At 43.8% G+C, this 27,754-nt stretch overlaps 1 protein-coding gene across 3 annotated transcripts in view; it reads left to right on the plus strand.

Annotated features, from left to right (window-relative positions):
- SLC44A3 (solute carrier family 44 member 3) overlaps positions 1–27,434 on the plus strand; it is a 73,221-nt gene extending 45,787 nt beyond the window's left edge. The window contains exons 12-15 of one of the 3 annotated variants that reach the window (XM_010385137.2): positions 1,768–1,851; positions 23,367–23,504; positions 24,509–24,745; positions 27,007–27,434. In XM_010385137.2, coding sequence (XP_010383439.2) covers positions 1,768–1,851; positions 23,367–23,504; positions 24,509–24,745; positions 27,007–27,111 — 564 coding nt within the window. In that variant the 3' untranslated portion in view covers positions 27,112–27,434. Of the gene's footprint in view, positions 1–1,764; positions 1,852–23,366; positions 23,505–24,508; positions 24,746–27,006 lie in introns of all 3 variants that reach the window. The other 2 variants (XM_010385136.2, XM_010385138.2) reach the window with 2 other exon arrangements.
- Positions 27,435–27,754: the final 320 nt, after the last annotated feature.

Consider the following 27,754-nt stretch of genomic DNA (forward strand, 5'->3'; position numbering starts at 1 on the left):
TTTTATTTCCATGCACATTTGCTTATGAATGCCAGTGGAAACCGGAACACCAGGAAAACAGCTGTTCTCATGGTATTTCTGGCCTGCCAAACAAGGGAAGACAGGACTTTTCCCAACTTTTCTTTCTCACACAATGTTAATCTCTCCCCTGTCACCACCTCAGAGTTGGTGACTTAGTCAGTTTCACAAACTTACCTAATTCCAACCTTTTGGGTATAGCTATGTGTCCTTAGTAAATTCAGGAAATTTTACCAATAGGTTTACATTATATTTTAGAATTGTTTTCATTTGCTTTTTAAAAAGATATCTGAATTGTTGATATTTTAAAATCTATAATCAAGGTTTAAAGTTAGTTTATCAATTAGAAGCAATTGATTGGATAACACATAAAATTATCTGGCTTCCTTATCTGGAAATGCATGCTAAGCAGTTGCCCCGATTGTAGAATATTTTCTTGTATTTCTATTAATATTTTGCTTGGCCACATTTTGGTGACTTGAAGAGGCATTTCCATATCCAGGACAAAACTAACTACTTTTGGCTCCTGCATTTTGAAATCAATCCTTCAATCTTAGGAAACTTGCAGGATTTCTTGAAGAACAGGACAGCATTTTGTTTTAAGTCTGTTTGTGATATGTTTGTGCGTGCTTAGTAATAATCATAAATTAATGAGCAGCGAGGAGCTTGCTGTCCCTCCTAAAGCTAGGCATCTTAAACTCTCTGGGGATACAGCCTTTCATAAATCTAAAAGAGAAGTCAGTGGAAGGCCCAAGGTCTCTCTGACTGTGGTCTAAAAGGTTATTTATCACTTCCCAGATTCCACAAGGACCAAGGGCCAAAATTGCTTTTAGTGATGTCACTATTGGGAAAATGTGTCCTTTCTTAGGTTAAAAAACAATTTCTTCCTCAGCAGCCTTACTGGCCAGCACTGTGTCTACAATTTAAATGTTTCACACAGCCACCGTGTGATTTTCCCTAGTTCAATAGGCTCATTCACCAACACAGCCAGGCTGAAAAGTGTCCAGATCAAGTTTCATCCAATTGAATTCACATTGGGATGAGAAAATGTCCATATAAGGCTGAGTTATTCCTGGGGTCCTCATCCTAGGCTATTTCAGGATTGTTTTCAGGGATGTGTTCACTCTGGAGAGTGGGTAGGATGCCGCCAAGCACCCCTCCCCCAAGAGGTTCATGAAAGTATTCATTCCTGAGCTATGCACGAGTTCAAGTTATATTTCAGGGGAGTAATTTATCCCTCGAACTTTAGTCCCCCCAAAAATCTCACTACAGCATTTATGTCCTCCAAAGTTAAACTTGATTCTTTATTTATGTGGGCACATAACTAGTATCTACAGTGTATTATTTGTTTTTTTGTTTCTGGGATGTGAATTTTTCATAAATATAAACTTTGATTTGAAAAGGCAAAGTGTACTATTTCAGACACTTAAGGGCAGATGAAGGGGGAAGAGAGGTTTTTTTTAACTGGAACCAGAAGACCTGCTTTTCTTTTGCTGTTCAGTATGGACTAACCTCCCTAATAGCACCCCTAACACGTAAGGCCACATGACAGAAACGTTTCTCCTCAGTAATACTAGAACCATAATTAGTAGTAGTAATAGTAGTATGCACAAAATAGAACTTCTCCCATGCCACCAGTGTTTCCCTAGGTGCATAAGTAAGAACTGTGTTTCCTCAGAAACTGCCTGCTTGTCTTCTTTCCTGTGTTGTTTTTGACTCTGTTCCTTTGGTCTCAACCTGATTCAGCAGCATGGTGCATTGTCGAGGTACCTGTTCCGATGCTGCTACTGCTGTTTCTGGTGTCTTGACAAATACCTGCTCCATCTCAACCAGGTACGTCTCCTACCTCTTGCCTCAGGAACACACAGAAGTGTCCAAAGGTGGGCTCCATCTCTTAGGTCAAGGTTTGGCAAATTCTTCTCTAAGGGGCCAAAGTGTGTAAACATTTTAGGCTTTCAGACCAGTCTCTCTGTCACAACCACTCAATTCTGCCATCATGGCAGGAAAGCAGCCATAGGTAAAATGTCAATGAATGGGTATGGCTATGTTCTAATAAACCTTAACTTATCAACGCTGACATTTGAATTTCATATGATTTTTACATGTCAAGAAATATTCTTTTTTTGATTTTGATTTTTTCCCAACCATTGTAAAATTGTAAAAATTGTTCTTAGCTCCTGCCAGAGGAAAGCGGGCGGTGTGATGGAACTGGCTCCTGGGCTGTAGTTTGCAGACCCTACCCTAGAACCATAGGCCATTAAAACCATGCTTCAAATTTTAAAAGAAAGTTTTTCTCTTTTCAGAAATAAAGAGGAGAGGGAGTATTTAGAAACCCTAGCAAAATGAATGTATATCAACTAAGAGCTAATTTTCAGTGTCTTCTCTAAGAACTATAATTTTCCTGAACTAGGAAAAGAATTGCCTCCCTAATTTTCATAGATTTCACCAGTCTTTCCTTTTTAAGCTATAAATATGCCTTTAAACTTATAAAAATTATATCTTGCAATTGTTTGGATTTCAGATGTTTTTCCTCTCCTGAAATTTTCAAATTAATGGAAATTTAAATATGTTGTGTTTCTCTTTAGAGCATTTAGGAGATTTTAATAGTCCTTAGTCAAATTTACACAAAGCAGTATTTTTGTAAGTTAGCAGGCTGTTTTATAATTTGAACGTTCACAGAAATCTCACTTAGAAAAGTACTTCTTATAATTGCCCCCTCCCTAAGAAATTTACCTTTAGAAGTAAAGGGACTAATTAGACCATCTATGTTTAATGTCTTATAAGTGGTATTTATAATACTTTTCATTATTCAGGGAAAAATGTAGCCTTCTTATAGTAAGGTCTATTTTTAGGCTCTTAATAATCTTGGAGAACATTTTAGAGTGTATTTAGTTTTCATTTGGATTGCTATAAACCAGCATGTGTAAAACACAATCAAATACCATAGGACCTTTCAGAATGGGGGGTACATATAACAAGTCAGTCCAAACCCTTTGAATACATTTGTCATGGTGTTAGATGTTATAGCTGTTGTATATGTATCCAGACACCAACTTCATAAATATTTTGAGAGGCATTGCAAAAATGTATTAACTATGATAAAATATATATGCATGAAAAATAAAGGTTACGAAACATATAAATAGACTAGAAAGACAAAAGCAATGAATGAGACCATTGATATACAAATATGTTGGCCATATGGCCATACGAGGCCCCAGGGTTGACCTGTCATCCCCTCTCACTGTATTATGGGAATTCAGGTACTTTCTGCATCCCTCTTTCACTCATGATTTTCATCCTGGCCCCTGGAAGCCTAGAGGCTCCTGTGGACACTGTGGGGACCACCACGTTAGGAGGGCAGAGAAATGGGTAAGGTGGAGGAAAGGTGGACCCTGGCCCCATACCATGCCTATACTGCCCGGCCTTGCAGCCAGAGCAACTCCACTTTATGTGGTTAGGGGTGGGAGTGTGGGAGTGTACTGAAGGTTTCATTTGAGGACAGGTCTCTGCTGCTAAAACACATTTGAAAACCTCTGGTTCCGTTTTCACACTTGTTTTCTCTACTCTGTTATCCTGAGGTACGTATTTTCCTGCCTTCTGAAATTTCACCACCTTAATTAATCCAGGACCATTTCCCTTGGTAATTCAAATGTTTCCAAACTCATAAGTGACATTAATGTTAACCACACCATAATGACCATCCTAAAGGTGACGACTCCTTATAACAGATGTGTCGACGGGAGTAATGATCCCTGATTCCCAAAAACCTAAGCCAGCCTTGATCCAGCTTCTGTAGTGAGTCAGTGGTGCAAACAGGGATAGGTCTTTCAGATTCTAATCATGGTGCCTGTGCAGTAGGCTGTGGCTAAACCAGCTTCATAGTGTCTTTTCCTTGCGGTGACTCCTGTAGAACTGGGTGGTGCCAGTTGATGTGGGTGATGCTCAGAGGCCTGAGGTTCAGGAGATTGGGAAGAGGAGGAAGAATGAAAAAACAAGAATTGGTGTGAATATTAATGGAGAAGGAAGGGTCACCTCTGGTCTACGTCGACTACTGGAAAGCAGAGTGAAATGAAAATGTTTAAGAATAAAGATGATTATAAATGGTAATCAGAGCAACTGTCAGCCTCATTTGGCAGTGGACAAAGGAAAGTGAGCATAAAGTGAGAAAAGGAATTTAGATTCACCTTTTCAGAAATTTCCTTGCATTGGAATGACTTACTGGGGGACATTGTGGCATCTCTGTCTCTGGAAATCAGATTTTAAAAGGCTGAACCCTATTTTATGTTCCTCATTTTGTGGAATAGGAGCTGGGAAATACTAAAAGAGAATGATATCCATTTGTCACCATCAAAACTCAGATGCTCATCTTTTTTTAACATCAAGGAGCTGGTTGGGTTTTCCCACTGCTTCTTAAAAGCGTAATCCATCTTCACTAAATCCTAGTAGGGAGGCAGGTGGCAGTTGCTGCATTTTGCAAACACCCAGCCTAAGGCTGCACAGGCATTCACTTGCAAGGTGGGGAATGAAACTCTCAATCTCATAATTTCTCATTTACTTTTCTCCCTACATCATAAATACTGAGTGTGTACATACTGAAAAAAATTACATGTTCACCTCACACATGTGTTCATCCAGCAACCATGTGTTTATGCTGTATGCAGACTATTTCTTCATGGTTATAATAAGGGCAAGGACCATGGCGATATAGAGGTGATATAGAGTCATTACTGTATAGTGCAAAAGCCAGGCCTCCAAGAAATTGACAGGCTAGCTGTTGGGAGGCAGGGGCCAGTAAGGGGCATATGCTTGAGACATATGACTGTACAGAAAAGCACATGTTTAAGCACTGGGATAGGGCTGTGGAAGTTCAGAAAAGGAAAATCTTGGTCTTTGGGAGAGGTCATTTGACTCTGTAATTAGGGGAAATTTCGTAGGAGAAGTGGACCTGAGTATAGAGTACCCACTGGAGATCACCAGCTACTAACGACAGCAATAACAGCTGTGGGTATTGGCAATCAACTGTTTTGCCAGTGGTATGCTGAGCACTTTTCCTGCATTATATCAGTTGTTAGGTTTTTTGTTTTTGTTTTGTTTTTTTGAGATGGAGTTTTGCTCCTATTGCCCAGGCTGGAGTGCAGTGGCACAAACTTGGCTCACTGCACCCTCTGCCTCCCGGGTTCAAGTGATTCTCCTGCCTTATCCTCCGGAGTAGCTGGGACCACATGACACCACGTGCTAAGTTTTTGCATTTTTAGTAGAAATGGGGTTTCACCATGTTGGCCAGGCTGGTCTCGAACTCCTGACCTCAGGCAATTTACCTGCCTCAGCCTCCCAAACTGCTGGGATTATAGGCATGAGCCACTATTTGTGGCCAGTTGTTAGTTTCTGAGATAGTGTCTCCAATTTACAGATAGGGAGATTGAAGCTTAGAGAAGGCACATAGTGGCAGATCTAGGATTTGAATCCAAGTCTGTTTTGCCTCCAGGCCCAAGCCCTTAACCACTGTGCATTTTTAAAATAGCCAGAGGAGGACTCATGACCACCACCTGGGGATGTTCTTTTCTGCTCCTTGCAAAGCCAGAGTCCGTACAAGTAGAGCTGGCAGAGCGCATCTTGTTACACAGCAGAATTTGTGGAGGAGGACAGGAAAGGTGAAGGAGCAATGAAGATGATGAACTCACCATAACTGTAATCAAGCAGTTATCCATCCAGAAAAGGCTGGTCAGGGTGGCCCGGCCCCTCCTCCTTTCCTCAGGCAAGTTAGCGGTCAAAGCGTCTGGGAGTCTTGGCTGGCTGTTCTCAGAGACTTTCAGGCAAAAGGACATTGCAGCCTCCCCTCTCCCTCCCAGCACTGTCCAGGGGCCTGGCTAAGAACCCCGCTGTGAGACTACAGGCTAAGCACTCAGCAAGAATGGTGTACTTACTGTTTCTTATGGGGTCTGCACACAGTTCCTCATGAAAATGCCTCCCTCAGTGCACATCTCTTGTCCATTGTGGACACAGGCATCTGTCCCAGCCATGATGTTGGCTTTAGGTCAATGTTCCTCTAAGTATGAAACCCACCGGTGAGCCCCAGGACTCTTCCTGATGGTTCCAAACTGATCTGAACATTCTAGAAAATCCTTTTTTCAATCTTTATAGGCAAATAGCAGAATTCCATAGATTTTTCATTTTTGCATACAACAGGGAGTTGTTTGCCAGTCAATAAAGTAGAGCATGTGTTATTAAAGCTTACTAAAATGTGTTCTTTATGAACCCAAATTGGTGTCTTAACGTCGTTTCTTAAGGACTCAGACTCATTCTTTTCAGACATCTAGCTGCTGAGGCAATGCCTGGTGACCCTGCAAATTTGTGAATGTACACACGCAGACAGTGGGATTTGCAAATTGGGAAAAGAACACTTTGCTACCACCAGTGTTGCCTTGAGTTGACCATGTTGTTCAGTTGCAGTCATTCTTGTCTTGACATTTTACTTCTCTTGATTATTCAGTTCTTGGTTGTTTGTTTGTTTGTTTATTTATTTTTGAGACAGAGTTTCACTCTCGTTGCCCAGGCTGGAGTGCAATGGCGTGATCTCGGCTCACCGCAACGTCTGCCTCCTGGGTTTAAGCGATTCTCCTGCCTCAGCCTCCCAAGTAGCTGGGATTACAGGCATGTCCCACCATGCCTGGCTAATTTTGTATTTTTAGTAGAGACAGGGTTTCTCCATGTTGGCTAGGTTGGTCTTGAACTCCTGACTTCAGGTGATCCACCTGCCTCGGCCTCCCAAAGTGCTGGGATTACAGGTGTAAACCCGGCCTTTTGTTTATCCATTCAATTTTTTTTTTTTTAATCACTTTAAGCATTGCATTCCTCTTCAATGTCACCTCTCGTCTACGTCGACTACTGGAAAGCAGAGTGAAATGAAAATGTTTAAGAATACAGATGATTGTAAATGGTAATCAGAGCAACTGTCAGCCTCATTTGGCAGTGGACAAAGGAAAGTGAGCATAAAGTGGGAAAAGGAATTTAGATTCACCTTTTCAGAAATTTCCTTGCATTGGAATGACTTACTGGGGGACATTGTGGCATCTCTGTCTCTGGAAATCAGATTTTCTTCCAGCAGAAGTGGGAATGGGTATAGGCAGTGAGCTGTGTGGGCTAATGTCAGAAATCTGAGAACCACCGTATCTGTACCAGTCTCCTGGGAGAAGCTTCCAGGTAAAAATGACTTCAGTCAGGTATAGCAGCAGTTTGCCTCTGCCTCTTCATTATTTGAGTAACTTGGGTGAGTCCCTTAACCTTGCTGAGCTTCTGCAATATGAAAGGGTTAGGTTCAGTGACCCCCAAGGTTCTTGTGTGACTTTTTGACCCTTGCCATGGCATCCAGCCCAGAGCTGGGGGCATGCAGAGTGCCGCTTCGCTGCACCAAAGCCATGAGATGCTTTGTGTGGGAAATGGGGGTAGAATGGAAAACAGTATGAGCTGTTTGTTTTCCTGTGGTGTTCCAAAATGACAGGCTCATTTCTCTTCATGATATACCTTGTATCCATGGTAAGGACTTATCCTAGAACCACAAAACTCAGTGATGTTTCATGTTGCCTCAGTTTTGAGGCACCAGAATCTTGTAGAGTTGTCTGAGAATGTGAATGAACAAAGAGGAGCCATCTATCTGTATCCGCTTACAGCAATCCTGCCGGTAGTGCTGCTGTAATATATAGTGATAAATAAATAAAATAACTGGTAATGAGATGCTGGTCAAATGCCAGCCACCTCGGTCATTCTCAACAGTGGGAGTGTACTGTAATGTCCAATGCCTTTCATGGCCCTTTTCTGCCTTGGGCTATTATGCAAGATAGCTGGGAGCCTGATGGATATGTGCTGCATCCCCTTGAGAAGGGGACCAAGTGACCCCAATGCACTTTGATGCAGTGTGTAAAGCGTGCAGCCTACTTTCCTTTGTCATCCCTCTAGATAAGATTTAGTAAGTACATGTACAGATTGTTGCCTGTTGCTATTTGATCAGAAATGCCAGCAGCTTCCTGTCTTCCTAACAAACGAATATACTGGTCAGAAAGATCCCAGATAATCTTGTGAAGGTCAGGCCAGAGAAAAACCTGCTGCTTCTGGGGAAATATACACCTCTCTCCCCTTCTTACCTCATAGTGCCTCTCCCCAACCTGCTCTGCCTGCCAAGACTGTTTTTAGTGAACATAATGTTGGTCTCTGTCTTCTAAGCCTTTGCAGCAGACTCAACTTTGTAGTATCTCCAAACGTTCTCTTCCCCCACCCCTTTCCTTGCAGTTAGCTGTTTCAATGACTCTCTTTCTCATAGTCCATCAATAGCTAAAGCACTCAATGACTTTTCCACATCAGGTTTGGTCGGTTCATCCCAAGCCAGTTGGCAGATCTCCAGTGACTCCTCTTTTCTCCTCTCCCAGAGCAGCATGTACATCTCAGAAAAAAAGTAAAAATACTGTACAGTTTATCTCACTAGATTAGGAAAATGATGTAAAGGTTCTTAAGAAGAAACAGTTCTTTCAGAAGCTGGCATTGCCATAATAGGTAGTCTCATCACAGAGCATCCAGACAGCCATTCTTTCAGCGACAGCAGTGGTTCTGAATCCTCCACCCCTGCTGACTGGTTTAGAGCTATTCTGGGCAGCCAGCTGATGGTGAGAGCTCTGGAGAGATGCCTCATGTGTGCATGCTTCAGAAAGAAGCTCACATGTGTGTCAATATGATAGTTTGCATTAAGGCCCATTTATAGACAATGGTAATCTCCACACCCAGCTGTTGCATGGCAAATGCTACTACTCTGGCTTTAGATGGAAAGGAATTAAGACATCTATTTGTCAGAGGCCCCAGGCTGTCTGGGAGAAAACAAACTGAATCCTCATGTTTCCCGGTGCTTGGTTCAGAAGCTGCTAGGCATATGGCTATGGCTTAGTGTGGCTTTCCTGGGAGCAGCCTCTCTGGAGCCTAGCTCCCACCTGCTGTGGGCATGTTACAAGACTCAGGGCTCAGGAGGGTGAGGCCCAAAGCCCTCTTCTCCAAGTGGGCCTTAGTGCTCAATCCTTTGAGGTAAGGCCCGGTAAGCAGCTGCCATGTTAAATTGGACTCTGAAGTGCTTCCTGACGTGAAATTTCAGTGCCTTCTGGGAGAGGAAAGTAATGTTTGTTGAATGAATTATCGCACGAGAAAGGGAGGGAAAGTTATATAAGGGCACTCAGGCAATTAGGAACTCCTGCAAGGCAATCGAGTGCTCAGTGTGAATGACTTTGACTTCCTCCTAAGTGTGCAGCTCCTGAAGACAAGAATACCAGCCACTCACTGGCACTTACTAGATACCGGGTACTGTGCTACTTTACGTGTTTTAACTAATCCATAGCCTCACAAAGTAGCCTGTGTAGTATTTTTTAAATAGATGATAATACTTTGGTTCAGAGAGCTTAAGTAGTAACCTGACCTAGGTTAGACAGGAGGAAAGTAACAGAGCTGACTCTTGAGGTTTTGAAGACCCAGTAAGTCATTTTCCTTGTCCAAGTTCTGAATAATTGTGAGATGCAAGAGTCAAACAGATGAAGATTAAAAATATCACCTTGAATACGAAATCATCTGATTGGAAAATTACCACAGGAACAGCTGTAGGCAAGTCGGTTGTTAATGTTTTACCCCTGAATCAGAATGACCAACCCACCCTTTACCAGGCCCATCCAACAAGGTGAACCTCTCTATGGATCTGAGAAAGTAGGTTCCTGGTGACAGGTGGTTCCCGAAAGAGAGTGAGGAAGGGCCTGAGCCCGCCTGCACTCTGCTGCTCCCTCCAAATTTGCCCAGTCCCTTAAGTTCACCTCCTTCCCTGAAACAAATGAGAGGCATTAGCCTAAAGGAAGTCCCTGACCACAGAAACCCAAAGCCAGGGAAATCAAGACTAGCACACACTGGGATTTAAACCCAGGTTTTCACCAGTCCACTAAGGCACTCCTTCCACAGGGTAGGGACTCGGAACCCCAGAACTTTAGAGATCATGAAACAGCCTCCCCTCATAATAGCGGAATCTGGGGTCCAGAGGGCTTGAATGCCTCAACCAGGTTACACGGTGGGCAGAGCTCATTCTGATTCCCTTCCCTATCCTGCATCTTCTCTTCCCTTGCCCTTCTGAGCCTCCTGGAGGACAGACAGGTGTGTCACTTTACACAGTGTGTCTACATGAGCTGCCCTGGGGTACCTTTTGGCGGAACTCTATGTAGATCTCCCCCATCTCTTGGGCAGCATGGAAGACAGGCCCATGCTCATGGCGGCAGAAGGGTGAGGAACATTTGCATCCTGGAAATTTTGGGGTCTCACCTTTTATTAATGGTAGCAAGGGCAACTGGGACTGCTTCCAACAACACTAGTTTAAAAGGTCAGCTGATCCAAGGAGTCACCATTTCTGTAAATCTGAGCCTTCTTTCACAAGTCTGAATCCCATGTGGAACATGAAGCAACCCCTTTATGTTCTTTGTGCCTTCCTGTCATGACATGTTCTAGGTACACTGGAAATATGCTGAGGGAGACCGCCCAGGTTTTTAACTTTAAGAAATCCACCTTTGAATCAGCACATCCAGTTTCCTCATAAAGGAGGAAGCAGGTGACATGTGAATACACTGTGTTCTGATGAGCAGTGTTCGGATGTGGGGATCTGGCAGCTCAGGCTGACTCCTCCTATGCCCTCCCACCCACAGGTTAGTGTGTGCGGTGGACACCACGCTGCCTGGGCTATGCCGGGCCAGGCCGTCATCTGTGATCACAGCTAGGCAAGGGGTAGGTGGGGAGGTGCCTCAAAGTGGAAAAGGGAACTTTCCAACCTAAGTTGTCAACATTACCCCCAGTGCTCAAGAAATGTGAAGAGGATAGATTAGCTTCAACGTTTCCCAAATTCACTTAGCGTAGAAAATGAAATGAAACCATTAAGTAGCTCCTACCCCCAATGTCCTCTTCCCTTAGGATGGAGAGCAGGATTCTTTGGGGCATTTCTCTTTATCTGGAACAGTTGTTGTCCGAGGGGGTCTAACTGCCCACTTTGAAGTTCATGCTCTTCTAAGCAAGGCAGTGACTGTGGGCACATTCCTCAGCTGTCATTCTTATTTGTCCTAAGGCATTGAGACTTGTTGGGGGAAGGAAGTGATGATTGGCCAGAGACTAGAGAATGCATTCATAAAAAGAAAAAAAGCATATGAAAGGAGACGTGAGTCACTGTGACTGAAGGAATACATGCCACTTTGATTTAACATTCACTAAGTCATGTCTTGCTATAAGCAGGACTCCCATGATACCCCAGGCCACGTCCACCTGAGTCTCATCTTTGAATGACTTCCACGTGCTCTGAAGAGCAGCCACAGATTCAGATGTACAGATGATATTGTATCATGTCTCTCAACCTAATTTCTAACTTTGAGCTCTCATTCCACTGGACGGGTGGAAAACTTAATTTGTTATTCTTGAGCTATCCCCTCCTTGGGGATGTATGAGGTTTCAGGTGTCCCCAGACATTAGTAGATATACGTTGCCCTTGAGACATCATCTTCCCATCTTTATGGCTCCTCAGGCCCTGCTTGGGAAGTAGGAATGTTTTACCTACGGTCACCCATGGTCCTATCTGCCTTGATATGCTAGCACTAGGTGACAACTGTCCTGGTCACCTAGAAGCCCCATGTCTCTGGTACCCCCTCACTCCCAGGCAAACCAGGAACCTGGGAGTGGTCATAGAAGATCCTTGCCACTTCTCCAAACTGTGTTTTAAAAAAAGGTGAGGGGCAGACCTGGACAAGACCCATAGACTTTTGTTTCCTCCTCCTCCAGCCCAAGAGAGTGTCATTTTCTAATGTGAGGCTGGAGGAAACCTGCACACTCGCCTGCTGCTCCAAGGTGTTTGGTCCTTCTTCACCTTTTCCCCTGGTAGGTAAGGGCTTAAAGAGCCTAAATTTTGGAAAACAAAAGCCAGTGAGAATTGAAGACTGGATGTCTTCTTGCCTCCACTCCCCACCTGGCCCCCTAACCTTAACTGGGGGAATGAGCACAGAGCCTGAGTCCTGCTTGAATGGGGAATGTGAAGAGAAGAGAAAGGAGAAAATACACAATGGGGAGAAACAGAAGCAAAGAGAGCGAAGCCAACCATCATACATGTCTTAGGGGTAGTTGGACATTCCTCCTTCCACTGAGAGTCCCATCTCTACAGACATTTGAGAAACAAGTTTGTGAAAAGTAGAAGAGGAAGTGGCTAAGAGAATTTTGCTTCAAATAGCTTTCTTATCTAGGTGGGGTGATAAAGTTCCCAAAAGTTTTGGCAAGTGGATCCAGATTTGACAGTGTTTCAAGTGGTTTCCTCTTATCTCTCTTGCCTTCTATGGAATGCCTCAGTTGGCATGGGTGGGGTAGAGAGAGCATTTGCTAGACTTGCATTCATCCCAGGAACGAGACAGCTGAGGTTGAATGACTTCATCAGGATGCACCCCAGTGCGGGTGGAGAGGGACGCTCTGGGTGTGTGCCATGCCCACATCTCACTTCCATCAAAGCAACAACAGAGAAACTTGGTTAGGCCTCAAAGAACACGAGGCTCCTGACCTCACTTAGTGCCCTGTCCCCAGTCCTCAGCCTGGAGCTTGGCCAAAGCAGACCTTCCATGTGTGTCTGTGGATTGAAGAATGAGTATGAGGACCCAAGCAGCCTCAGTATCAGCCCTGGGTTCATGCTGCCTTCACACAGCTTTTTAATATATACCAAAAGGAACAAGGAGGTAATAAAGGAAAAATAAATACTAGCTCAAAGGAGCTGCCCTTCCTTGTTGGACCTGCTCTAACCACACTTAGAACTGACTGCAAGGGAAACTACTTCGTGAGCAGAAGATCCAGTGGAGAGAGGAGGCTAAAATGGTAGGGACAAATAGTCTTTGAGGTTCAGAAAGAAAGCATCTGTCATGCTACAAAGCCACAGTAATGAAAATGGTGTGGTGCTGGCATAAACATAGATATACTGTGCTACATAGATCTATAGACCATGTGAACAGAATAGGAAGCACAGAAATAATGCCTTGCATATATGGTCAAATGATTTTTGGCAAAGATGCCAAGACCACACAATGGGGAAAGGACAGTCTCGTCAACAAATGATCTTGGGAAAACCGGACATCCACAAGTAAAAGAATGAAGTGGGACCCTTACCTTATATGGGAAAATTAAAATGAACTAAAGACCTAAAAGACCTAAAACTATACAACTTTTAGAATAAAATACAGGAGAAAAGTGTCAGAACGTTGGATTTGGCAGTGATTGCTTGGATATGACACCAAAAGCACAGGCAACACAATAAAAAGTAGACAAATGGGACCACATCAAACTTAAAAACTTCTACACATCCAAGAAAAGAGAGTGAAACTCATCCTACAGAATGGGAGAAAATAACTGTAAACTATATATGCTAAGAAGTTACTGTCCAAAATACATAAGGAACTTCTTCTACAATTTAACAACAACAACAAAAATAACCCGATTTAAAAATGGGCAAAGGACGGCCGGGCATGGTGGCTCACGCCTGTAATCCCAGCACTTTGGGAGGCTGAAGCAGGCAGATCATAAGGTCAGGAGTTCGAAACCAGCCTGACCAACATGGTGAAACCCCATCTCTACTAAAAATACAAAAATTAGCCAGGCGTGGTGATGCATGCCTGTAATCCCAGCTACTTGGGAGGCTGAGACAGGAGAACAGCTTGAACCTGGGAGGCAGAAGTTGTGGTGAGCCAAGATCATACTATTGCTCTCCAGCCAGGGTGACAGAGTGAGACTCCATCTCAAAAAAAAAAAAAAAAAAAAAAAAAAAAATCTTGGGTGCAGTGGCTCAGGCCTGTAATCCCAGCACTCTCAGAGTCTGAGGCGGGTGGAACACAAGGTCAGGAGATCGAGACCATCCTGGCCAATATAGTTAAACCTCGTCTCTACTAAAAATAAAAAAAATTAGCTGGGCATGGTGGCACGTACCTGTACTCCCAGCTACTCAGGAGGCTGAGGCAGAAGAATCGCTTGAACCCAGGAGGCAGAGGTTGCAGTGAGCCGAGATCACACCACTGCATTCTAGCCTGGGTGAGAGAGTGAGACTCCATCTAAAAAAAAAAAAAAAAAGAACCAACCTTCTAAAGTCTTTAAGTCCCATAGACATCCACTGAGTTGGCCCAGTATGCCGGGCAGCATGGTAAACATTTGGCATACACAGTCTCAGTTTATCTTCTCTAGGACTCTGTGTATTAGGTAGGTATTATCCCCATTGTACAAATGAGGAAACTGAACCCCAGAGGATGAACAGCATGTCCAGGGTGACAGCACTACTATGTGGTCATCCTCGTGACTCCAAAAGCTATGGCCCACTGGCTTTGCTGTGCTGCCTGGAGTTCCTTGCCAAGGCTAAGGGTAAGGAGGAGGAAACCAGGGAGTGGCGTTCACTAATAGCGACAAGCCCGTCTATGTCATCTTCCTTCTGAGAAAGCCTGAAGTCAGTAATAGCCCAAGCATTCCCCATCCTCTGTGTTTCCCATGTCACAGGTCCACTGTTTAATTTTGCCTTCTAGAAAACCAGGCCGTGCTTCTGATTTGCTCCCTTCCACCACTGATTATGCACAGGTCAAGTGGGAATAAAGGATGTAGCAGCACTCCAACTGGGAAAGAGCTTGGGGGATGAAGGTGACACTTCCGCACGGTCCTCTAACTTGGACCTTAGGAATCATCATTCTGGTGGGCTTTCTCTGCAGAGTGCAGAGCTTTGCTGGCAGATCAAGTCCAGCAAGATGCTGTTGCCTAATGTGGCCTTTCCTGAATTTGTGGGAGGACAAGGCTTATCTAACACAAAGAGCACTGGCTGTGAGCACCTGATTCCTGTTCCATCTTTGTCACTTCCTCTACCTGGTCGAGATTGCCAATTCCTCATTGGTGAAATGAGAGCATTTTTCTAGGTGATATCTAGGATGCCTTTTAATCCGAACATTCTGCTGAAAGAACAAAGGGATCAATCAATTGAATTTGGGTTTCATAGGAAAAAATATTATTCAGAAGATATTCTTGGTTTGCCAGAGCATCTTTCTTTATCTATTCAACAAATATTAGCCCCACAGAGAGGCCAGGGATCAGAAGGCATTTCAGCAGAGAGAACCGCATCTGGGAGTGGAGGAACCACTGGGGCCTTCCAGGATGGTGTGAATGCAGTGGTCCACAGCAGGTGTGTGAAGGGGCAGGCACGGTGGCAGTGCTGCATACACCTCATTAAGAAATAAAGACTAGGCCGGGTGCAGTGACTCATGCCTATAATGCCAGCACTTTGGGAGGTCAAGTTAGGCAGACAGCTTGAGCTCAGGAATTCGAGACCAGCCTGGGCAATATGGCAAGAACCCATCTGTACAAAAAACTACACAAAATTTGGCAGGTGTCGTGGTGCATGCCTGTATTCCCAGCTACTCGGGAGGCTGAAGTGGGAGAATCACCTGAGCCTGGGAGGAGGTTGAGGCTGTAGTGAGCCATGATTGAGCCACTATACTCCAGCCTGGGTGTCAGAATAAGACCCTGTCTCAAACAAAGCAAACAAAAACAACTTAGACGTAGAGACTTTCATCATCAAAGAGCCTATAAATGTTCAAAACCCTGGCAAAGTCAGAGTAATGAAACTCACTAAAATCAGGATGCAGGAGAAAGCGTGAGAGGACTCATCTTTCTTATCTACACTGCCTAAACTTAAAACCCTATGTTAAAAAAAACAGTAAGTACTCTAACTTCCTAATGTTTCAGAAAACTTTTTTAAAACCTACGTCTTGTGTGTGAAGGTGCAATTTGCCTGAAATTTGGGTATTCCTTCAGTGTCAGTTTAGTTTCATTTTCTTTTGTTGAAGTCAAATGAACATTTGTCCTTTTATTTAAAGTACCACGGAGAGTGAGAGCTCATTATTGTAGCGCATGCTCAGTGTATCCGGCCTTCCTTTCTTCCTCTGTGTATATTCACAGAGGGGTGCTGGGGTGAGGGCCAGGCGATGTTAGCAGTGGTTATTTCTAAGGGGTGGGATCACAGTGACTTTCTTGCTTCTTTGTCTCTGTGCTGTTTGACTTTTTTTATGATAAGCATGGAAATAATAAAGCCATTCTAAAAATTAAGCAAAAAGAAAAGTTTTAAAAGAGCAAACAAAACAGCACAGCCCTGTTCCTGGCTTCATAGGCAGCTCTCATATTTGTCCTTCCTTCTTCCACCCCACCTCCCACCTGGCGGCAGCCCCAGGGGACTGGCTGGTTTCCCTCCTCGCCATCTCATTGGATGTTTGTTTGCATCCTGGTGACCGGTACATTCCTGAAGGGATCTGAACGGTGAATGCAGGGCCCTGGAAGGCCCAGAGGCTGTGCACTGCCTCACTCCACATATGTTTGTGATAAAAACAGGGCTCAAGATGAAACTAGTCTAGGACGGTTCCTGCCAGTTTTACTGTAGGTCCAAGGAAGGCCCCTGGATGTATGGGGATGTATCTGGACTCAGATTTCACTGTAATTTTTTTAGTTCTGAGGAAAGTATGAATGCCAGTGTTATTTATTCACTGTCCCGTTTCTCAAGTTTGTTTTAGTAGTTCTTGCTTTGAGAATAAATATCGGAATTCTGTGAGGAAGGCTTTCCAGAAATAAAGCTGGCTATTCATGGCATGGTTTTCGGCAAATACCTTCCCTCCACTACGGAGGGAAACTCTGTTTACCTTTTTGAAGCATCGGCAGAAACCCAGATTCACAGTTCTGCCACCAAAAGAAGAAAGCAGTTGAGTTCAGTGAGAGGACAGACTCAGCTGATGATGAACAAAGGGCTGAGCTGTGCTGGCTAAGCATTTGATTTCAGGAGTAAAAAAACGCTCTTTCTATGTTAAAGCTACAATTAACATTCTTGGATAGCTCTCAAAGTAACTTAAAGAGGTAATCTAGATTTTCTCTTACCTAAAAGGACACTTAAATCTCATTTGCTTCAATAATTAGAATTGTCTATAAAATAAGGATAATACCAGCCAGGTGCAGTGGCTCATGCCTATAATCCCAACACTTTGGGAGGTCGAGGCGGGCAGATCACATGAGGTCAGGAGTTTGAGACCAGCCTGGCCAACGTGGTGAAACTCCGTCTCTACTAAAAATACAAAAATTAGCCAGGCATGGTGGTGGGTGCCTGTTGTCCCAGTTACTCAGGAGGCTGAGGCAGGAGAATCAGTTGAACCCTGGAGTACAATTGCGCCATTGCACTTCAGCCTGGGCGACAGAGTGAGACTCCCTCACACACACACACACACACACACACACACACACACACACACACACAGGCGGCAGGGAATAATACCACCCATGGTGATTGTTTCACTGAGTTGTGGTGAAAACAGATGAGCTCTAATGAGATGATGATCTGAGGGTGGCTGGCCACAAAGCACAAACATAAAGCATCATGGAACATTGGAGTTGGTGGATGTCTTTTCCAAGCAGCAAAAGTGAGGGCCTTTGAGAAATGCTGTGATTTGGTGGAAGCCGTTCCGCAAGTCTTTGGAGGCAACATGGCTGGAATCCAGCCTCTTTCCACTGAGCCATCCTGCCACACCCTCAGCTGTTTTCAATGGTGCATCTCATGAGAACACCACTTTGTTATTTTGAACTTTCTGGGAGAAAAAGCACAAAGATACAGCCCAAAGTAAATGTTTTCCAGCATATGGGCCTGAACGAGTTAGAGGTCTACTTCATGGAAGACAGACGCAACATCTATGACCTGTGTGGGACCCGGGGCACACTACTTTACCTCTCTGTGCTTTAGTTTCCTTAACTACCTCATCCGGTTGGAGTTAAGAGGACTAAATGAGTGAATGTGTTCGGGGAGAGGTAGCATAGAGCCTGGCACATAGGATGTGATAGATTAATGCCGTTATTACTTATTATTTACACACAAAAGTTGCACACCTGCCTACTGACTGCAAAAGATAAAGGCCACAGATGGAAATTAGAAAGTTGTAGCTACCGTTAGGTCTGTGCCAAGGCATTTGGGATATATCACTACCGAGGTAGGCGTGGAGGGGCCAGAGTGCCTGGGAGGAGAACTCACGGTCTTCGGGCCTAGCCCCTGGCTTATGACTGCTGGCAGGTTGGTGTGCTCAATGGCTGCATGGCCACACAGCATGTCTACCCAACTCCAGCAGAGCCCCGCAGGCATTGTGAAGGTGCTTGGGGAGTCTCCTAGGCTTGAATAGGAATGAGCCTTGGAAGGTGCAGAGCTTCGTGGCTCAGCAGAAGATGGTGATGAGGGAGATCTGACCTGAACTTCCCCAGGGCAGCCTGGGAGAGCTTCCAGAGGCATAGGCTGAAAATCATGAGTCCTCCTGAAACTTCTTTTCACTGCCCTTGCTCCACACTGTGTCAGCCCCACCCACCGAGGGCTGACCCCCGACTCTTGCAGACCTGTTTCCCATTTCTCCTCTGCTCGGGCCCTCCAGTGCCTGCTGGTACACTCACGTCTGTGGCTCACATTGCTGGCTCCTGCTGCTGCCTCCTACCCTGCTGGAGACAGGCAACATTGGGGCCAGCTCACATGCCACTTCCATGAAGCCTTCCCTGATCTCTCCTGCTGGGCCTTCTCTTCCCCTCTCCCTCCAGCTTGTGGTTCTGCTCTTTGTGGCCCTCACATGTGCACTTGTGCTATGTATTTCATTGTTTTGAAGCCCTCACAGCCACACAGGGCCATCCTCATTGTGTTCGTCCCCCAGTGCTTCTCAGCCACTTGGGACAGTCCCAGGTGATCAGTCCATTAAAGTCTGAAAACTAATCCACCTGTACCGGGAGGGAGTCTTTAATCCCAAGCAAGGGAATGAGAATTGGGATCTAATATTGAGGTACTACCACCGCCTACTTGGGATCCTTCCTCATATCTATCTTGTGTGTTTATAGCTTCAATTTCAAGACAGAAATATCCACCCATCTGTTTTGTGACACTAAAGAAGTATGCACACTGAATTTTGGGGATAAATCAAAAGCCGAATGCCACTACCTCCTGCTTACTTGTTTAAAGGTTAGCCTTTAGGATCTCTTAACTTCCACAACCAATAAAACCTGTTTCCTAATCCTTATTATGGCCAATCATTTCCACATATTGTTAGAGTTTGCAGATTACCTTGGCACGTTAATCCTGAGTTCTGTCATCCCAGGCAAATACAAATGCTCAGAACAAGGACTTAACGATGAAAATGTTAGTGCAATCCATCTTCCAGCTGCCTGACAAGCAGCTATTCAGAATAAGTATAAATTAGCTAATGCTGAAGCAGCAGAAATGTTTAATCCATATCCTGTGTCTTGAGTGATTCCTCCCTCCTCCCCCTATTCATTCAGATGTTAGTTCTAGATCTCTCTGTTGCACTCAGGGTTGAATCTGGTAAAATGCTAGTGGTGTGGTACCTGCAGGAAGGCATATATAATTTCTCTATCAGAGTGGTTTTAATGCCCTCTTTCAGTGGGCCTGATATGTAAGAAAAGATAAATGCTTACAGGCCCCAAAACTCTTTGGAGTCAACACATGCATGAGAAAGTATAATATCTTTTTAACTTTTAATCATTTTAGCCAAAGAGCGAAATCTGTTTTTACTGCTTATGAGAGATGGTGCTAAATTAAATACGAGGCAGCGATCTGCAGAAAAAGAAGTCCCCACAAAAACAGTGCTTCCCCGTGGGAAGCAAGAAGCACTTTAGAAAGTTTAGAGCGGGGAAGCGATGGGGTGGTGGGCTGGAGACGGCCTGAATGAAGAGAGGAGGCAGAGACAGAGGCTGAGCGGCACATGGTGGAGCTGCAGTAACAAAGTAAGATGATGCTGGGGACTGGCATGTGGTCTGAAAAAGCCCTTTCCTGGATCCCTGTGGGTGTGAGGGATTAAAGCCGACAGGTAAAGCAACCACAGGCCCCTGCCACACCTCCTCAGGTGCTTAAAGAGTTGCTTCTGTGTTCCCAGTTGTAAATGAGATCATCTTTGGTGATGTCTGGATGATAATAACCACTCTTTATTACACATTTTCTGTGTGCTTTACAGGGAGTATGTTCTTTAATCCTCCCAACATCCCTTTGCGGTAGGTGCTGTAAGTCATTTTATAGATGAGGAAATTGAGGTCTTAGAGAGGTTAGATCATTTGTCCAAGACCAACAGCTAGTCAGTGGTAGAACTGGGTTTTGAGCGCAGAGACAGTCTGGCTGCAGAGCCTGTGCTTACCGTAACCACCATGCTTTTAAATAGCAATTTTTCCTAATGAAAATTGATAGTGTAATGTCCAGAAGGTTAGAATTAAAAAAATAAAAATAAAAAGGTCTCTGTCTCATGGATTCACCAGGGGACCTGGGGGAAATGCCCTTGATCTCGGTTTCCAGTCTGTAAAGGAACAATTATGCCATTCTTCACCCACCCTTCCTACAGATGTGCTCTGAGGATGAATGAATAGATTGGTCATCAGGGCTTTGAAAACCCAAGATGATTGAAGATGCCTAGTTAAATGATACAAGTAAATGAGTTTCCACATCCCTGCACAAGGCTCCGGCCCCCACACTGGAGCAGCTTTCCAGCAACAGCTGGTTTGAGATTTTCAAAGCAAATTTCACGCACATTCTGTATAAGTCCAAAACCAAAAGTTCTTTGTGGAATACTATTAAGGCATTTTTGCAGGAAATTCATCTGATGTCTGACTGAAAATCTCTAAGGCAAGCATGGTGCCCTTATGGGATATGGTTTCCAGCCTTTTGTCTTTTTTTTTTTTTTTTTTTGACATGGAGTCTTGCTCTGTCGCCCAGGCTGGAGTGCAGTGGCACGATCTCGGCTCACTGCAACCTCTGCTTCCTGGATTCAAGTGTTTCCCCTGCCTTCCCAGTAGCTGGGGTTATAGGCGTGTGCCACCACGCCCAACTATTTCTTTTTCTATTTTTAATAGAGACAGGGTTTCACCATGTTGGTCAGGCTGGTCTTGAACTCCTGACCTCATGATCTGCCCCCAACCCTGGCCTCCCAAAGTGCTGGGATTACAGGCATGAGCCACCGCACCCAGCTCAGCCTTTTGTCTTTAAGAACTAAACATTCTTCTCTCGTTGGCCTTGAAGAGGGAGTTTGGTAAACTGGGTCAGCTAATTCCGCTCCCTTAATCCTATACCCGTTAGTGGTCTTCATCTCTTCCACTTACTCTATTGGGCCCCGCACCATGGCAGGCTGATTACTGCAGTAGACTCCACACTGATTACCTTGTGATGTGTTTGAAGGGATGTACAAAAGGGTTAATTTGTATATCATGAAATAAAAAGCTTTCATCCTTTATCCAAACCAAAAGGAATGACAACAACCCAAGCAGGTAGTATTCTCGTGTATTTTCCCAGGAAAGTTATAAATTCTTGTCGTAATCTGCAATGCAAGTAGCATTTTTAAAGATTTCAAGAGGCATAAATGGTCTTGAAATGTAGTCATAAGGGGAAGATATTTTGGAAAAAATGACCTGAGAAATCATCTCATGTGAACATAAATCACACACATGATTTGCCATGGCAGCACTTTGGGAGGCCGAGATGGGGGGATCACGAGGTCGGGAGATCGAGACCATCCTGGCTAACATGGTGAAACCCCGTCTCTACTAAAAAATACAAAAAACTAGCCGGGCGAGGTGGCGGGCGCCTGTAGTCCCAGCTACTCGGGAGGCTGAGGCAGGAGAATGGCGTAAACCCGGGAGGCGGAGCTTGCAGTGAGCTGAGATCCGGCCACTGCACTCCAGCCCGGGCAACAGAGTGAGACTCCGTCTCGGAAAAAAAGAAAGAAAAAGAAAGTATCCAAAATCAGGAAATCAAGAGTTCATCGCATAGTTGTTTATAAGAGCAAAACATTTGAAACAGTCAACATGTCCCAGCTACACACATGCACGTACACATGCACATATGTGCATCCCAGAATATGCATTAAAATTATAAAAGCCATGTGGTAACATAGAAATGCTTATTATACAAAGAAAAAAGATATATAATCATGACACCATACCAGTTAGACTGTATATTTTTTATTTCTAGCTTTGTTTTTTTTTTGAAACGGAGTTTTGCTGTTGTTGCCCAGGCTGGAGTGCAATGGCACAATCTTGGCTCACCGCAAACTCCGCCTCCTGGGTTCAAGCAATTCTCCTGCCTCAGCCTCCTGAGTACCTGGGATTACAGGCATGCACCACCACGCCTGGCTAATTTTGCATTTTTAGTAGAGAAGGGGTTTCTCCATGTTGCTCAGGCTGGTCTTGAACTCCTGACCTCAGGGGATCCACCCGCCTCGGCCTCCCAAAGAGGTGGGATTACAGGCCTAAGCCACAGCGCCTGGCCTATTTCTAGGATTTCTATTCAGTTTGTTTTCTACTCTGCTTCTTCATTTTTCATACTGTTCTGTTTATTCCTTATGGTTACTATTTCTTTCACTATTTTCTTAGTACCTTAAACGTACCTCCCTAAATACTTTTTTTCCAGGTTGTTCTCACGGTACAGATTCTGTTTGTTGTGCTGTTCATTTCCATGGGTCCTCTGTAAAATTTTTCTGTGAGCTCCTCCTCTTCTCCAGGGGTTGTTACCTGTGGGACTCCACTATTCCCTGGCCTGGGAGGTGGCGATGTTGCTTTGCCTTTGCAAAACCCTAGGATTTTAACAGTCCCAGGCACATAGTGGATTTCTGTACCATCTTCCTGGAATGGCTGACTGAGGTTGAACTGAGTATGAATCCTGAATTTGTTGAAGGAGCTCGCTTCCCTAGCAAGGGCCTAATTGCATGCCTGTTGCACCTTTGGGTTCAGCGCTCACAAACCATTAGATCCTGCTTGCTTTCTGGTACCTAAACTTCCTGCCCTCAAACTCTGTTGTGCATTAAAAAATAGCTTATTGCAGGCATGGTGGCTTTCGCCTGTAATCCCAGCTACTCAGGAGGCCGAGGCACAAGAATTGCTTGAGCGCAGGAGGCAGAGGTTGCAGTGAGCCGAGATGGCACCACTGCACTCCAGCCTGGGCAACAGTGTGAGACTGTCTCAAAACAAACAAGCAAACAAAACCCTTATGCTTTACCCATCATTTCCACATGTTTGTAGTGGGATATTCATATTAACCATAAGTACCTATTTATCTTTTCTATCTGCTGCAACTATATGAAAATATATATGGGTATAATCAGACTGGAAAGGACTCTGAAAATGGTACTTTTTATGGGTAGAGAGAGTAGGTTTATTGTAACTCTAGTTTGCAAACACTCTGTATTAATATATTGCCTTAAAAATATAATTATAAGAATTACCTTTTAAACAATTCTCTTCTGTTTCAGAATGCATATACTACAACTGCTATTAATGGGACAGATTTCTGTACATCAGCAAAAGATGCATTCAAAATCTTGTCTAAGAATTCAAGTCATTTTACATCTATTAACTGCTTTGGAGACTTCATAATTTTTCTAGGAAAGGTGAGATATCTTGACTAAATAAATAAAGGAGCCTGGGATTCTGAAAATTAAGCCACACAACAGTTGGTTTGAAAGGGAACTATATTTCTTGAGTACTTACTCTGTAGTGGATGCTGTGCTTCCTTATCTCATTTAATCCTCAATCCCATGAGGTATCCCTATTTTGCAGAAGAGAAAACGAAGGTTTAATAACCTTTCCAGGGTTCTACAATAGGTAGAGCCAGAATTTTAATCCTAGTCTTACTCTCTTACCTGTGATCAGTTCTACCATTCTGATTCATTCTTTTTCAGGTCTAAAATGAACATACTACTAACCTCAGAAAATGAATGTTTGTGGGTTTCTCAGTAAGAATATATGGAAAGAGTATTGAAACCTGGACTGGGCAAGGTGGCTCACATGTGTAATACCAGTATTTTGGGAGGCTGATCACTTGAGGTCAGGAGTTTGAGATTAGCCTGGCCAACATAGCAAAACCCCATCTCTACTGAAAATACAAAAATTAGCTGGGCGTGGTGGCAGGTGCCTGTAATCCCAGCTACTCGGGAGGCTGAGGCAGGAGAATCACTTGAACCTGGGAGGCAGAGGTTGCAGTGAACTGAGATCAACGCCACTGTACTCCAGCCTGGTGACAGAGCGAGACTCTGTCTCAAAAGAAAGGGGGGTTTTCTAAAAAAGTTTTAAAGTGAATAAGCTTATTTTGGTGTTAAGTGAAAAAACAGAATAAAAGGTTTGTGAGATATTATTACATTTATATGAATACAAAAGCTAGGCACAGATAAAATAACATATAACCTTCCTACCCACCATTAACTGGGTTTCCTTTTGATACAGCTTTTCATTTTTTCCTCTATTTCATTCTGCCAAAATTTCTGACAAGCATTCTTTACAATAGTGCACACACACGTTGCACACATGAACATATATTAAACCATTACTTGTAACTGACAGAAACATCTAAGCAACTGATTCATAAAGATTTTCAACAAACTCTTCTTTTGCACAGGTGTTAGTGGTGTGTTTCACTGTTTTTGGAGGACTCATGGCTTTTAACTACAATCGGGCATTCCAGGTGTGGGCAGTCCCTCTGTTATTGGTAGCTTTTTTTGCCTACTTAGTAGCCCATAGTTTTTTATCTGTGTTTGAAACTGTGCTGGATGCACTTTTCCTGTGTTTTGCTGTTGATCTGGAAACAAATGATGGATCGTCAGAAAAGCCCTACTTTATGGATCAAGAATTTCTGGTAAGCAAACATTTCATTTCCAGTTGCAATGTCCACGCTCGCAATCTCAGTTTTGTAAAGCTGCACACACAAAAGAGGCTCATACCCAGCCTGTGTCTTCTAGAGGGCTCTGAGGCCTCTACTACCCCAAAGCCTGAAAGTGGGATTTGGGCTGAACTCTCCAAGGCTGAACCCACCTCCCTTTCTGAGAACCTTCTCCCTGGAGAAGTGAAGCTGAACAAGAATGCTGATCAGATGGATTCCTAAGTAGCAGCAGCACTTCTTACCCTGGGCAGATGTCCTGAACGCAGTAGTTCAGGTCCCTTTGGTGCTCGTGGCATGATCTAGTCTTTTGGGTGGTCTAGAAGTTTAACAGTTGATCTTTTTCTAAAGCATTTTTGCATCTCCAAGCATGATGTTCATACCCACTCTATTAGAGAGAGCACACTTATGTGCTCTTCTGTGCCAGTATTGACAGATCTGCAATTCTCGGGCCCTTTATTAGCCCAGGCACACCAGTGTGAGAAAAGCCACACCCTCAGCGGAGTGCGCATACTGTTTATATCTGGAAGTAGCAGGCAGCTGTTTGCAACAGCCTTTGCAACACAGTTGTTGCCTATTTGCCTTATCCTGGGTAGACAGGGATATTTTAACAGCTGAATCATGTCTCATCTCTTTTCCTTGTCTGAGTTATAGATTTTCATAAATTTCTCTCATTCTGTTGCCATTAAAATTAGGTGTTAAAGCCCTTTTAGCTTGAAACAGAGCATTGAATGCACTCTTTAGTTCAGCAGCCACTCAATTTTTTAAGAACCACTTCCACAGTTTACAATTAATATATCCTCATCCTTCTCCATATAAAACATAAAAATACAATTTTTATTTTATTTTATTTTATTTTGCGACAGTTTTGCTCTTGTTGCCCAGGCTTGAGTGCAATGGCGCAATCTCGGCTCGCTGCAACCTCCACCTCCTAGGTTCAAGCGATTCTCCTGCCTCAGCCTCCCAAGTAGCTGGGATTACAAGTGTGCACCACCATGACTGGCTAATTTTGTGTTTTTAGAACAGACGGGGCTTCACCATGTTGGTCAGGCTGGTTTTGAACTCCTGACCTCAGGTGATCCACCCGCTTCAGCCTCCCAAAGTGCTGGGATTACAGTTGTGAGCCACCACACCCAGCCAAAATACAATTTTTACTTTTTACTTGTTTATTGACTTATTTGTATGTACTCTAAGGAAAGTGTTAATGATGGTATGAAGCTAGCCAGGTCTCCATCCCGATTTACTTTTCCAGTTAAAAATCAACCTTGAAGTCCCGGCACTGTGGCTTACGCCTGTAATCCCAGCACTTTGGGAAGCCGAGGCAGGTGTATCACATGACGTCAGGAATTTGAGACCAGCCTGGCCAACATGGTGAAACCCTGTCTCTACTAAAAATACAAAAATTAGCCAGGTGCAGTGGCAGGCGCCTGTAATCTCAGCCACTTGGGAGGCTGAGACAGGAGAATCGCTTGAACCCGGGAGGTGGAGGTTGCAATAAGTTGAGATGGCGCCATTTCACTCCAGCCTGGGCGACAGAGGGCGATTCCGTCTCCCTACCAAAAAAAAAAAAAAAAAAAATCCACCTTAAAATTTACCCCTTAAAATAGTTGTTTCAACAAAAGAAACTTTCTTAAGGATCCATTTATCTGAAATTTAAGGCCAAGAACTTGTAAATGGTTATCATTGGGACTCAGAAACCGATACTCCGGAATATGGCACTTTGACTCTGACCTTCTCCCAAAGTGCAGGATGAAGCTGTCATCTGAATGAAATTCCCTTATCTGCCTAAAGTCCAGACCCACCAAAGAAAAAAACAGCCTCTGGCCCCTTCCCTGAGTTTTCCATTAACCGGACTTATATAGCAGAAACAAAGACTAACTTCAGTCAATATACCTGGACAGACTTTTGTCACAAACCACTGTCTGCCCTGCGGGCCCAACAGACTTTGTCCCCGGCCATTAAGTATTCTTCAAGCTAATTAAACTCCCCTAAAGTAATTTACCACCCCCCTAAAAATCATCCACGCTTCCCCATCCCCATTTCGTGGTTAGACAATCACTCTGTGATTCTTCTCCCCTGTGCTTGCTAATTTACATGCCATTTCTCCTGTTAATCTGCCTTTTGTAAGTTAATTCTTCAGCAAACCTTCAGAGGGCAAAGGAGAAGTTTTCCCTTGGCCCCTACATTATCAACAGTGCAGACACATTAATACTAATCTAACTTGTTCTTTTGTTTTTCAGAGTTTTGTAAAAAGGAGCAACAAATTAAACAATGCAAGGGCACGACAGGACGAGCACTCATTAAGGAATGAGGAGGGAACAGAACTCCAGGCCATTGCGAGATAGATACCCATTTAGGGATTTGTAGGTGGAAAACGTTTCCTTCTAAAGAACCATTTACAGAATAGAAGACAAGACCCCTCGAGAAAAGTTAGTGGAATTTTTTTTTTAAAGACCTAATAAACCCTATTCTTTCTCATTGTCTTTGTCATTATTGTTTGACCAGGTAACAATACTGGAACCATATTAGTTTACCACCTTTTTTTTGTACAAATTAGGACAGAAAAACTCTCTTAAAACCATGTTTATATGCGTCAATTTAAAAAGTACACTATATAAGAACTGAGGTAAGTTTGTAAGTGCATAACTAATAAATAAACCTTTTTAAGGATTTTGTTAGCGGAAATCTCTGGAATTTTTTTTTTAAGGGACAGCGTCTCACTATGTTCCCAAGGTTGGAGTATAGTGGTGACACACAGGTGCCATCATAGTTCACTGCAGCCTCCAACTCTTAGGTTCAAGTGATCCTCCTGCCTCAGCCTCCCAAGCAGCTGGGACTACAGGCATGCCACCATGCCCAGCTTGGAACGTCGCTCTTATACAGAGTAGGACACTTCCGTACTCATCCAATCCTGGAAATATGCTGAGTGGATTCACTTTTCAAAGTACAATTCTTAGATTTGGTGACAATAAAAACCAAAAGTGTAAA

This window comes from Rhinopithecus roxellana, chromosome 8 (assembly GCF_007565055.1).
Source record: "Rhinopithecus roxellana isolate Shanxi Qingling chromosome 8, ASM756505v1, whole genome shotgun sequence".
Classification (NCBI taxonomy): Eukaryota; Metazoa; Chordata; class Mammalia; order Primates; family Cercopithecidae; genus Rhinopithecus; species Rhinopithecus roxellana.